Source organism: Euprymna scolopes, chromosome 14, assembly GCF_053919585.1.
Source record: "Euprymna scolopes isolate OS-2025 chromosome 14, ASM5391958v1, whole genome shotgun sequence".
Lineage (NCBI taxonomy): Eukaryota > Metazoa > Mollusca > Cephalopoda > Sepiida > Sepiolidae > Euprymna > Euprymna scolopes.
In genome coordinates this window covers 85,918,788-85,933,144 of record NC_136495.1, presented here as the reverse complement: position 1 = coordinate 85,933,144, position 14,357 = coordinate 85,918,788, and the positions used below count along the sequence as shown (strand labels likewise).

General features: G+C 31.9%; 1 protein-coding gene across 3 annotated transcripts in view; it reads right to left on the bottom strand.

The window, feature by feature from the left end:
* The window catches only part of LOC145293144 (secretion-regulating guanine nucleotide exchange factor-like), an 85,043-nt gene that overhangs the window by 12,130 nt on the left and 58,556 nt on the right, over positions 1–14,357 (bottom strand). For all 3 annotated transcript variants that reach the window (XM_080139565.1, XM_080139564.1, XM_080139566.1), the window contains 2 exons: positions 7,888–8,037; positions 2,093–2,172 (listed from right to left, as the gene is read on the bottom strand). In XM_080139565.1, the coding sequence (XP_079995691.1) occupies positions 2,093–2,172; positions 7,888–8,037 (230 nt within the window). The remainder of the gene's footprint in view (positions 1–2,092; positions 2,173–7,887; positions 8,038–14,357) is intronic.

The following is a 14,357-nucleotide window of genomic DNA, read 5'->3' as shown; positions in this document are numbered from 1 at the left end:
CAAATAGTCTTAAAAAATCATTGTCCGTTTTCCACATGAGCAAAATTGGAAAATAAAGGAAATCGTTTTTTCCTGTTTAGTAATAAAAACAAACAAAAATACGGTAATTTTGTAAATTGTTGAAAAAACTGAACAGTTATGAAAAAGGCAAATCAGAAGCATGAGCAAGCGAAAACATGTCAGGTGTTAAATGATTGCATAATTTAATTTTTTTTTTTTTTTTAAAATAAAATATAATCTTTCTTTATCAGTGGTTAGAATTTGTTATAATCGCATGCAATTCTGCAAAAAATGTTATTATTACACGATATCTATGAAAGAAAAAAATGTTATTATTACACGATATCTATGAAAGAAAAAAATGTTATTATTACACGATATCTATGAAAGAAAAAAATGTTATTATTACACGATATCTATGAAAGAAAAAAATGTTATTATTACACGATATCTATGAAAGAAAAAAATGTTATTATTACACGATATCTATGAAAGAAAAAAAGCAAATTCGAACCAAGAAAATACACACGAGTAAATGGAAAATATTTCCAAAGCAATAAAAGTTAAGATTCGCACTGCATTCTACAATAGTGACCAACAGTGTATATAATCTGCCTCAAAATATAACTTCTATAATACAATGCAGAATACCTTTGTAAACAAGAGAGTGTGAATGATACTCATACCCTTAAAGCAGTGTGATTAAATGGATGTAAACAATCTAGTTTATCATATTTTGTGGAAGTGTGAACAAAATGTGGATTTCATGTAAGATTTCCCTGAAGCAATAAGCTGTAACTTTTGTAAATGATAATTTATCAATTTCATTGTATTCTGTGATTGCATGAACATTTCATTTTTATAGAAAAGAAATGGCAAGAAAAAAGTACTTTTACTATAAACAAAATAAAATATAAAACATGGCTGACAACAATATAAAACTCAAAACAGTAATGAGCAATACATATAGAAATATGTAGAGAAAGAGTATAGAATGCTGCATTTCTGGTCTTCTCTACTTTAGCTGGTGTCTTGTAGGTAAGTTTGATGATGAATAAATAAAAGAGTGATTTCAGGGCTTGTAGGAGGAGTAATAGTAAAGGAAAATGTTTGCTACTACCTATGTGGTAGCTGCAAGAGTGAGACAAGGAGGGCAAAATAAATATTTTTTTAGGATGGAGTTGAAATGTGCATATTTTAGGTAGATAAGACACTGCAGTATTAAGTTCCAATTGTGAGTATGAAATATTTGCATAGGAATGACTTCTTTCGCTTCCTATAGGTTTGATAGTTAGGAGATAAAAATGTAACAATTTTATTACGTATAGATTATTTAACTTTGATAAGCAGAACCATTCATAAACAATTTACTGATGTGTGTCTTTGTCCAACAATCAAAAAAGAAAAGTCAAGTTTGTACATTAGAAATGTTTCAGCCTAGAAAAAAAATCTTTTTGTTTTTGAAAACTAACTTCAATATATGAACTTCAAATGAAGTATTATGTATTTGTTGCTAATTAACATTGGAACTTGTTCTTGACTATTTGGTGTATTAATAATTAAAATACTACTACTGCAACAATAGTTGTTGAAAATGTTTGAGCCAATAAAGACCATTAAATTACTTTAATGTAACAAATTCAGATTTCAAGAAAAAAAATGACACATCCTAATTTTTTTGCCATAAATTGAAATTATTCAACCAAGATTACACAAGTTGGCCTTTTTTGCACATTTCAAATATATGAATTGGTCCAATTTTTTTAACATATATACATCAAGTTAACATATACATGCAAAATGTTGATGCATTTGAATAAATTCTTGAAATCAAGCATAATAAAAAATATAAAGTTTTGTAATTTTGTAATTTTTAAAACGTGCACCTTGTATGCATATTTTTCTTTTGTCTAAAAGCTATGAAGGAAAGATTTACATTAATCTATATAAAATACTCTCCAACAATACAAAATATGTCTTACTTTGAATTTATTCAAATTTTACACATTTTTCAGTTTAATTTGACAACAAGTGAAAAATGTAGAAAGTAAATTTGAAAAAGAAGTTTTCAAAAAAAAAATTGTCAACTTACAGGATTAGATGATTTCAGAATGCCACTGACTCCTAATTGACCAAAACTATTGGAACCCCAAGTAAAAACACAGCCATCATCTGTAAATGGGAGGAGGAGGATAATTTTTTGAAATTCTTTTAAAATTTAGACACAATATCACAGAAGGAAATGTCTTTATCCTTATTGTTGTTTTGATTGTTTTTATATCAAAGTAGCATAACTGTGAATAATAACTATGGATAATTTAAGAAAATAAAGCAATACTGTCTAGATGACAACTTATATATTTGCTGTTGTTCATGTTAATAAGAGTCTTAGAGAGAGTCTTAGGAGTGTTCATGTTGTTGAGTGTTGTGAGATGCTAAATATTATATATATTCATTGTGAGTGTGCATATTGTCGAGATAGTAGAGACAGGTCTTATATATAACAAGACAGACAGGTAGGGTACATATTACTACAGGAGAACCAAGCCTGTAATTGAATGAGAGGAGATTTATGAATATCTTGATAGATAGACTGAGAATGCATTTACGTTTTGACAGTTGTACATTTTTATAAACACAAAGTTCATATTAATACAATTTCACTTTACCTTTGTTTTGGTAGAATGACACAACACAAGACGGCAGTTATAAAAACACATGATGATACGTTTATTTCTTCGACCAGTCGGACATGATTCTGTATTTCAGGGATTCAAAGTTGTTTACATGGTTACCTCTAAAACCTCTCGCTTCCCAGACGGTGACTTGACTCTTCTAGCTTCTCCCGTCTAACTCCTCTTGCTTCTTCCAACTGACTGATCCTGAATCTGACTTATCTAACTAAATTCATAACTCATGACGTCACTGCATGACCAGCACGTGCCTCTCAGACACATGGCATGACATGCCTCCGTGTTTAAGCATGCATTGTTATTCACATGTTTCTTACAAAGCCAACCCTCTAACCTAATTTTTATAACCCACTTTACAAATAACATTTTCCATTGTCCGTTTTTAAATTCCTTATTTTAATTTTCATTTTATAACAGAAACAAAATTCATCATTACATTCCTTTTTCAATAAACAGATATCTGGCAGCATGTTTATTTTCATTAATGGCAGCATGTTTATTGTCATTAATGGCAGCATGTTTATTGTCATTAATGGCACCATGTTTATTGTCATTAATGGCAGCATGTTTATGTAATTAATGACAGCATGTTTATTGTCATTAATGGCAGCATGTTTATTGTCATTAATGGCAGCATGTTTATGTAATTAATGACAGCATGTTTATTGTCATTAATGGTAGCATGTTTATTGTCATTAATGTCATTATGTTTATTGTCATTAATGGCAGCATGTTTATTTTCATTAATGGCAGCATATTTATTGTCATTAATGGCAGCATGTTTATTGTCATTAATGGAAGCATGTTTATTGTCATTAATGGCAGCATGTTTTTATTGTCATTAATGGCACCATGTTTATTTTCATAAATGGCAGCACGTTTATCGTTATTGATGGCAGCATGTTTATCGTCATTAATGGCAGCATGTTTATCTTCATTAATGGCAGAATGTACATTGTCATTAATGGCAGCATGTTTATTTTCATTAATGGCAGAATGTACATTGTCATTAATGGCAGCACGTTTATTGTCATTAATGGCAGCATCTTTATTGTCATTAATGGCAGCATCTTTATTGTCATTAATGGCAGCACGTTTATTGTCATTAATGGCAGAATGTTTATTGTCATTAATGGCAGAATGTTTATTGTCATTAATGGCAGCATGTTTATTGTCATTAATGGCAGCACTTTTATTGTCATTAATGGCAGCATGTTTATAGTCATTAATGGCAGCATGTTTATTTTCATTAATGGCAGAATGTACATTGTCATTAATGGCAGCACGTTTATTGTCATTAATGGCAGCATCTTTATTGTCATTAATGGCAGCATCTTTATTGTCATTAATGGCAGCACGTTTATTGTCATTAATGGCAGAATGTTTATTGTCATTAATGGCAGAATGTTTATTGTCATTAATGGCAGCATGTTTATTGTCATTAATGGCAGCACTTTTATTGTCATTAATGGCAGCATGTTTATAGTCATTAATGGCATCATGTTTATTTTCATTAATGGCAGCATGTTTATTTTCATCAATGGCATCATGTTTATTGTCATTAATGGCAGCATGTTTATTTTCATTAATGGCAGCATGTTTATTTTCATTAATGGCAGAATGTACATTGTCATTAATGGCAGCACGTTTATTGTCATTAATGGCAGCATCTTTATTGTCATTAATGGCAGCATCTTTATTGTCATTAATGGCAGCACGTTTATTGTCATTAATGGCAGAATGTTTATTGTCATTAATGGCAGAATGTTTATTGTCATTAATGGCAGAATGTTTATTGTCATTAATGGCAGCATGTTTATTTTCATTAATAGCAGCACGTTTATCGTCATTAATGGTATCATGTTTATCATAATTAATGGCAGCAGGTTTATTTTCATTAATTGCAGTACGTTTATTGTCATTAATGGCAGCATGTTTATTGTCATTAATGGCAGCATGTTTATAGTCATTAATGGCAGCATGTTTATTGTCATTAATGGCAGCATGTTTATTGTCATTAATGGCAGCATGTTTATCATCATTAATGGCGGCTTGTTTATTGTCAATGATGGCAGCATGTTTATTGTCAATGATGGCAGCATGTTTATTGTCATTAATGGCGGCATGTTTATTGTCATTAATGGCAGCATGTTTATAGTCATTAATGGCATCATGTTTATTTTCATTAATGGCAGCATGTTTATTTTCATCAATGGCATCATGTTTATTGTCATTAATGGCAGCATGTTTATTTTCATTAATGGCAGCATGTTTATTTTCATTAATGGCAGAATGTTTATTATAATTAATGGCAGCATGTTTATTGTCATTAATGGCAGCATGTTTATTGTCATTAATGGCAGCATGTTTATTGTCATTAATGGCAGCATGTTTATTGTAATTAATGGCAGCACGTTTATTGTCATTAATGGCAGCACGTTTATTTTCATTAATGGCAGCATGTTTATTGTAATTAATGGCAGCACGTTTATTGTCATTAATGGCAGCATGTTTATTTTCATTAATGGCATTATGTTTATTGTCATTAATGGCAGCATGTTTATTTTCATTAATGGCAGCCTGTTTATTGTCATTAATGGCAGAATGTTTATTTTCATTAATGGCAGAATGTTTATTATAATTAATGGCAGCATGTTCATTGTCATTAATGGCATCATGTTTATTGTCATTAATGGCATCATGTTTATTTTCATTAATGGCAGCATGTTTATTTTCATTAATGGCAGAATGTTTATTGTCATTAATGGCAGCATGTTTATTTTCATTAATGACAGCATTTTTATTGTCATTAATGGCAGCATGTTTATTGTCATTAATGGCAGCATTTTTATTGTCATTAATGACAGCATTTTTATAGTCATTAATGGCAGCATGTTTATTGTCATTAATGGCAGCACGTTTATTGTCATTAATGGCAGCATTGTCATTAATGGCAGCATTGTCATTAATGGCTGCCATCATAAACATTCTGCCATTAATGAAAATAAACATGCTGCCATTAATGACAATAAACATGATGCCATTAATGACAATAAACATGATGCCATTAATGACAATAAACATGCTGCCATTAAGAATTATAAACATGCTGCCATTAATGACAATAAACATGCTGCCATTAATGACAATAAACGTGCTGCCATTAATGAAAATAAAAATGCTGCCATTAATGACAATATACATTCTGCCATTAATGAAAATAAACATGCTGCCATTAATGACGATAAACATGCTGCCATTAATGACAATAAATATGCTGCCATTAATGACAATAAACATGCTGCCATGAATGACAATAAACGTGCTGCCATTAATGAAAATAAACATGCTGCCATTAATGAAAATAAACATGCTGCCATTAATAACAATAAACATGCTGCCATTTATGAAAATAAACATGCTGCCATTAATGATGATAAACATGCTGCCATTAATGAAAATAAACATGCTGCCATGAATGACAATAAACGTGCTGCCATTTATGAAAATAAACATGCTGCCATTAATGACAATAAACATGCTGCCATTAATGACAATAAACATGCTGCCATGAATGATGATAAAAATTCTGCCATTAATGTCAATAATCATGCTGCCATTAATAATAATAAACGTGCTGCCATTAATGAAAATAAACATGCTGCCATTAATTACAATAAACATGCTGCCATTAATGACAATAAACATGCTGCCATTAATGACAATAAACATGCTGCCATTAATGAAAATAAACATGCTGCCATTAATGACAATAAACATGCTGCCATTAATGACAATAAACGTGCTGCCATGAAGAGTTTAAAGTCTATTCTTAAAAAAAAAGATTCACTTTTTATGGATATAAAATGTTCATCTTGACATTTTTTTTTATTGAGTTTCAAAAGTCAACTATATTTTTAATTCACAACTAGAATTAACATTTCACAGCAAAAGTCAAATTCTGCAAAATATTTTTGTCTAAAAAGATAAAACAGTTTCTTTTTTGTTACATTGATCTTTTTTAGATTTTTTATTATTTTGTCTCCAAGAAATTGATAAAAAAGTAAATTAAATGCAAAATTTATGTTATAACATTTGAAATCATATCTTATTTTCAATGTTTTATCATACAAGATGCACACATGTGTGTCTATGTATGCATGTGCTTAGATGAAGAGAAAATATTGACCATTTCATTTAGTTTTAATTTGTTAAATTTACTTGCTTGATATAAACAAATTTGAAATTAATTTCTTTTTGTATAAACTTTATAAACATGAAATTAATTTGGGTGTATGAATTAAAAAATCTAAACCAACGTAACGACTCTCAGACAAATACAAGGTAGGTACAACTAATATATATATATATATATATATATATATATATATATACTAGCAGAAGTACCCGTCGTTGACTGGGTTCAAAAACAGCCTACAGAAAACGGACAGTGATTGATGAAAGTATGATAGGTTATGAAAAGGAGGGGGTTGTAAAGAGATAGGTTTTGATACTTAAACATTTTACCCTAAGCAAAATATGATGAAAGTAAAGATAATTTTCACAATAATATATTTTTTAATATCAACTTTGTTTCCATTCGTAGCCAAGAGTGACCAACAAAATGATGTTTCTTTACAAAGAGAAAATGTTATATATATATAATAATATAAATGTACCTTTTCGTTTCCATAACTTTTTTTTTGTAGTATTAGTAACCTTAAGTCTGAAGAGTTTAAAGTCTATTCTTAAAAAAAAAGGTTTCTTTTTAAAGATTTTTAAGTGGTCTTAAATTTTTGATCAGCAGTGTATATATATACATATTGTGGATTATGTGATTATTTGTCCTTGCCAAAGAAACCTAACTGGTAGCCAGAAACATGTGTACATGGAAAACTTTAAGCACGTAAAAATCTGTAATAAAAATAAAATTAAAAAATGTGTCCTGTCAAAAAAAGGGGGGGGGGACGATGCAAAACAAATGGGGAAGTAACTCTCATCATTTATGAAACAAAATCGATACAAAAAGCAGCATTTCAAAACTGCTAATATCACTAATAAAAAAATAACAACAATGAATCTTATATGTATATACGCATGTACTCCTGGATAATTAATATTGTCAACAGCTAAAAGTTCATATACCTTAGCAGCAAATAATATGAAAGGAGAAAAAAGAATTGTCACTACCAACCTGTAAGAGCCACTGAAAAATCCCAGCCACATGTTGCATGTACAATTCGATGAGAACTAAAGAAAATTTGTGTGAAATTCAGCTTTACTTTTGTTTCACCACAACTTTCGCCATTTGAATTAGAACCAGAGGAATAAATTTGGCCATTTTCTGAGAAAAAAGAAAACAATAACACACAGACATGATAAATAAATTGGTATATAAATATTAAATCAAGTTTACTTCATTTTATGATTTGATGACAATTTCAGAAAAAAATACATGTATTTCTAGAGAAGTCAACAGCACTTATAGGCAATCTAGGCTGTTATATATAATAATATAGTATAAACAAAATTATATATATATATATATATATATATATATATAAACAGTGAACTTTCAGTTCGTTACTGCTTCAGACATCACTTTACTTTCACGTCTAGCATGGGAGTTGGGAAAACCAACTCTTAAGACAACTGATGTTGCTTGTGGTGCATCTATAATATAACCCTACCCCCTCTTCTCCGGGGGCCGGGCCGCATCCGTCGCTATCCTGGTTCACTGGAGCATACTTGTGATGTACTTCTGGCCGTGTTCGTCGCTCCCAGCTCACAGGACCATAGATGCAATCCAGCAGGGCTACATTCTTACTTGTCTAGTGGTGGACCCCTCAAGGGTGACCAGACTCTCACTGGTCACTGGAAAATATCTCCTGCTGCTCAGGGCACACGAAACGTGCATGACCCTAAGTCCGTGTGGCAACATTGTCGATTTCGGCCGTCACTCTGGCTTCGTGCTGGATCCAGTCTGTCTCCTTCATGATCTGGCGTCAGGGCATATCTGAAATAAACTGCATCTTCATTTCAGGCCGGCAATTCGAGAACAAGGAAAAACTCTGGGAGATTTTTATATAACGAAACAAAATAATTATTCATAAATCGTTTTACACTTGTTTAGTCGAGTTCTTTGATTCAAGCTTCATGATGCAGGTTGTATACTTAAATTCCACTAATCAATTTCCCAGCTAAGAACAAGAGCCTTCCAACTTAGCTCTTATGAGGGTTTCGCCCCCCCCCCCTGGCGGGGTGAGAGTGATGTGTACGTTTCAATGCCAGTCAGTAAGAAAGGACTCTGGACTCTAACTCCAAAAAGTCAATCGTTTTTATCAAATCAGAAATTCCTCCCTCCACCTTTTAGGAGTTATTCTTCTCTTTTCCATTCTCTTATTCTTTTATTTCTCTCGTGAACTCATTTATTCTTTTTATTTTCTCTTTCTTTTCTCTCTTCTTCGTCTTTCATGACCATACCTCTCCCTAGGTTCAATTTATTTATCTATCTGTCCAACTAACTTATCACTGGCTGGTGATCTGGCAGTTAAACATAACAGGTGGGCCCAACGACAACACCTCCTAGACACCAAAACAGACCTTTTGAACCCAAGTCATTGTACCTTTCAACAAAACATTGTTTCTTTAATAATTTGAATTGTTGTTCTAACCTAAACCAGGAAACGACCCTGTATTGCTTTTTCTGCCAACTCGAGAATCTCATTATCATATTTATTTATTTTTTTATTTCCCATCGAAATATTCACTATTTCTTCTCTCATTGAAATATTTACTCTTTTCTGTGGACAGGAATCTTATAAACATCTGTTTTTCCTCTCCCATCTTCTCTTCCTCTATTTGAAAAGCAAGATCATCTGGTGTCGCCAGGGATCTCGTCATATCCGCCCCTTCCTTTCACTTGTCAATTAGTCATAATTGGCATATATGCGACTTGCACTAGAAGCCCGACCCGAAACTAGTAAATTCTACAATCAAAGTCAATAAAAAGCAACTGAGAAAAATTTGTCCATTTAGCATGCAAAAATGTTCTGGTCCAATGGTTCTGGTTGTACTGCTGTGTATATCTAAATATGCGTGAATAAGTAATTTTATGTAGTTCATAGTTCTTATCATTAGAGAAAATGGCACTCATTCAACCAAACATGCACCCATGCAATCATAAGCTTCCACAGCTCATGAGTCATGGATTTTTATATTCGGCTACACATGCATTTTTCAATTGATAAACTCCCTTTTTTTCACTCTACTAGTCCTTTTAAGGTGACTGCAACTACGTACATGCAAAACTGTTTCTCTTCTTTATTTTCAGTCCTTCTGTATAACTGTAACTCATCAAACTATGTACATGCAAACATGGGGTTTCTTTCATTTTTTTTTTTTCTTATTTACTTTCAGTCTATTTTCACGACTTAATCTATGTGCATGCAACCGTGAAAAGATAACCATGTTCAGTTCACTATCAAAGGAGGGCTCATACACCCTTTAAACTCATTTTCTCTTTTTTCTCACAACTCATAAACAATCAGAAAAATATTTGTGCTTTGGATATTTGTTTTTTTTTTCATTCTTTTTCTTTTTTAATAATGGCTTAGGGACTGACTTTGGAATCCCTGCTTGTAACCTTGGGTTTTGTCGATGGTTGCAGCTCATGCATGCTATCCCGGTTTTGGTAGAGGGCACTCATTGGTATCCCCCCTCCGCTCAGGTGCGGTGTCAGCTGTCAGTGGTTTGAGGTTACCTGATTTCTTCCTACATTTAAAATTGGGGAATTCTTTCATTATTGACTCCCACCTTTTTTATCCAGCTATCTGCTAATTAAAAAAAACAAATCTCCAGATTTCTCTCACACCTCATTGAGCAAAAGAAAGGTCAGATCCTTTCCACATATCCATTTTTCTGATATTTCTCTTCTTTTCCAAATTTCGTTAGTCCTCAACTAAACTATTTCCTTTCAGTCAGAATTCCCAAATACAATTACAGAATTTCCAATACAATTAATTCTCTCTCCTACGAGATTGACAGAAGTTTCCAGGCACACTACTCACATGCACATTTTTCAGTGCATCGAGCCAACTGATGGTAATAAGATCTTCCATCTCATAATTCACACGGACTCAAACAGAGATCTCTATTCATTTCTGGTGTGATTTACCCTCTTTAACTTTGTCTTCTTTCAAACACTGTATCTCTGCATGACTAATTTATTGTTCATTCGTGGGTCTAATTGCTCCCCTTCAAATCACTATCTTCAAAAAATCTCACTTAATTCTCACGTGATTGTCTGAAGTCAACAAAATGAAAATGAGGTAAATGTGGTATTCTGGTGACTGAAATAACTCTAACCAAACGTGGCACAGTCAAGTCATATTTACGCCTCTATTTATTAATTTCTACTTGCTCAATGGCAATCCATTCTTCAGCTATACAAAAATTCAAATTTACCATCAATACTGTCATTAAATACCATTAAATCTGAGTGACATGTTGGGCACATAAAAATTATTAGCTATACTCCAGTAGAGTGTTCGATTACAAAATATCCAAAAACCTTCAGTGACATAATTTGTCCCAGCAGCGCCATTCTAGCCAGGGACCAAGTATAACAAATGTTACAACACTACACTCAACATATTCAATCCCCGTCCTGTGAAGGAGAAATCCTTCTTGACTGAAGCATTTTTAATTTTTTTAAAACAGCAGCACCGTTAGTTTCTCTAAGACATTCTACCTGACAGTTTAAATGCTTCAAAACTATTTACCAGGCGATTGATTTCATTTCTTTTCAATGTAAATTCCCAGGCTAAATGATTTTTTTCTTTGACAGCCTAAATGTTTTAATGCCACTTCCAACCAATTTACCACCTCACACCCTGTAAAAACTCTCAAGCCAAATGACTTACTATTCGGCAGTTTAAATGCCTTAACATCACTTCCAACAATATATTATTCACCTTTCATGAAAACTCTCAAGCCAACCCATTATCTATTCAACAGTTTAAATGCCTTAACATCACTTCCAACAGTTTATTATTCACATTTCATGAAAACTCTCAGGCCAACTGATTTTCTATTCAACAGTTTAATTGCCTTCACATCACTTCCAACAATATATTATTCACATTTCATGAAAACTCTCAGGCCAACTGATTTTCTATTCAACAGTTTAAATGCCTTAACATCACTTCCAACAATATTTTATTCACATTTCATGAAAACTCTCAGGCCAACTGATTTTCTATTCAACAGTTTAAATGCCTTAACATCACTTCCAACAGTTTATTATTCACATTTCATGAAAACTCTCAGGCCAACTAATTTTCTATTCAACAGTTTAATTGCCTTCACATCACTTCCAACAATATTTTATTCACATTTCATGAAAACTCTCAGGCCAACTGATTTTCTATTCAACAGTTTAATTGCCTTCACATCACTTCCAACAATATATTATTCACATTTCATGAAAACTCTCAGGCCAACTGATTTTCTATTCAACAGTTTAAATGCCTTAACATCACTTCCAACAATATTTTATTCACATTTCATGAAAACTCTCAGGCCAACTGATTTTCTATTCAACAGTTTAATTGCCTTAACATCACTTCCAACAATATATTATTCACATTTCATGAAAACTCTCAGGCCAACTGATTTTCTATTCAACAGTTTAATTGCCTTCACATCACTTCCAACAATATATTATTCACATTTCATGAAAACTCTCAGGCCAACTGATTTTCTATTCAACAGTTTAAATGCCTTAACATCACTTCCAACAATATTTTATTCACATTTCATGAAAACTCTCAGGCCAACTGATTTTCTATTCAACAGTTTAAATGCCTTAACATCACTTCCAACAATATATTATTCACATTTCATGAAAACTCTGAGGCCAACTGATTTTCTATTCAACAGTTTAATTGCCTTAACATCACTTCCAACAATATATTATTCACATTTCATGAAAACTCTCAGGCCAACTGATTTTCTATTCAACAGTTTAAATGCCTTAACATCACTTCCAACAATATTTTATTCACATTTTATGAAAACTCTCAGGCCAACTGATTTTCTATTCAACAGTTTAAATGCCTTAACATCACTTCCAACAATATTTTATTCACATTTCATGAAAACTCTCAAGCCAACCCATTATCTATTCAACAGTTTAAATGCCTTAACATCACTTCCAACAGTTTATTATTCACATTTCATGAAAACTCTCAGGCCAACTGATTTTCTATTCAACAGTTTAATTGCCTTCACATCACTTCCAACAATATATTATTCACATTTCATGAAAACTCTCAGGCCAACTGATTTTCTATTCAACAGTTTAAATGCCTTAACATCACTTCCAACAATATTTTATTCACATTTCATGAAAACTCTCAGGCCAACTGATTTTCTATTCAACAGTTTAAATGCCTTAACATCACTTCCAACAGTTTATTATTCACATTTCATGAAAACTCTCAGGCCAACTAATTTTCTATTCAACAGTTTAATTGCCTTCACATCACTTCCAACAATATTTTATTCACATTTCATGAAAACTCTCAGGCCAACTGATTTTCTATTCAACAGTTTAATTGCCTTCACATCACTTCCAACAATATATTATTCACATTTCATGAAAACTCTCAGGCCAACTGATTTTCTATTCAACAGTTTAAATGCCTTAACATCACTTCCAACAATATTTTATTCACATTTCATGAAAACTCTCAGGCCAACTGATTTTCTATTCAACAGTTTAAATGCCTTAACATCACTTCCAACAATATTTTATTCACATTTTATGAAAACTCTCAGGCCAACTGATTTTCTATTCAACAGTTTAAATGCCTTAACATCACTTCCAACAATATATTATTCACATTTCATGAAAACTCTGAGGCCAACTGATTTTCTATTCAACAGTTTAATTGCCTTAACATCACTTCCAACAATATATTATTCACATTTCATGAAAACTCTCAGGCCAACTGATTTTCTATTCAACAGTTTAATTGCCTTCACATCACTTCCAACAATATATTATTCACATTTCATGAAAACTCTCAGGCCAACTGATTTTCTATTCAACAGTTTAAATGCCTTAACATCACTTCCAACAATATTTTATTCACATTTCATGAAAACTCTCAGGCCAACTGATTTTCTATTCAACAGTTTAAATGCCTTAACATCACTTCCAACAATATATTATTCACATTTCATGAAAACTCTGAGGCCAACTGATTTTCTATTCAACAGTTTAATTGCCTTAACATCACTTCCAACAATATATTATTCACATTTCATGAAAACTCTCAGGCCAACTGATTTTCTATTCAACAGTTTAAATGCCTTAACATCACTTCCAACAATATTTTATTCACATTTCATGAAAACTCTCAGGCCAACTGATTTTCTATTCAACAGTTTAAATGCCTTAACATCACTTCCAACAATATTTTATTCACATTTCATGAAAGTTTTCACACTAAATGATTTTCTATTCAAAGCAGGTGAGAATGCTACACAACAATTACACACGTTATCAGTCCTCATCTAAAAAAAAAAAATTTTCAAAAAAAATTAGTACATTTCAATACAAATATTAAAATAGACGAAACAGTTCCCTTTATTTAT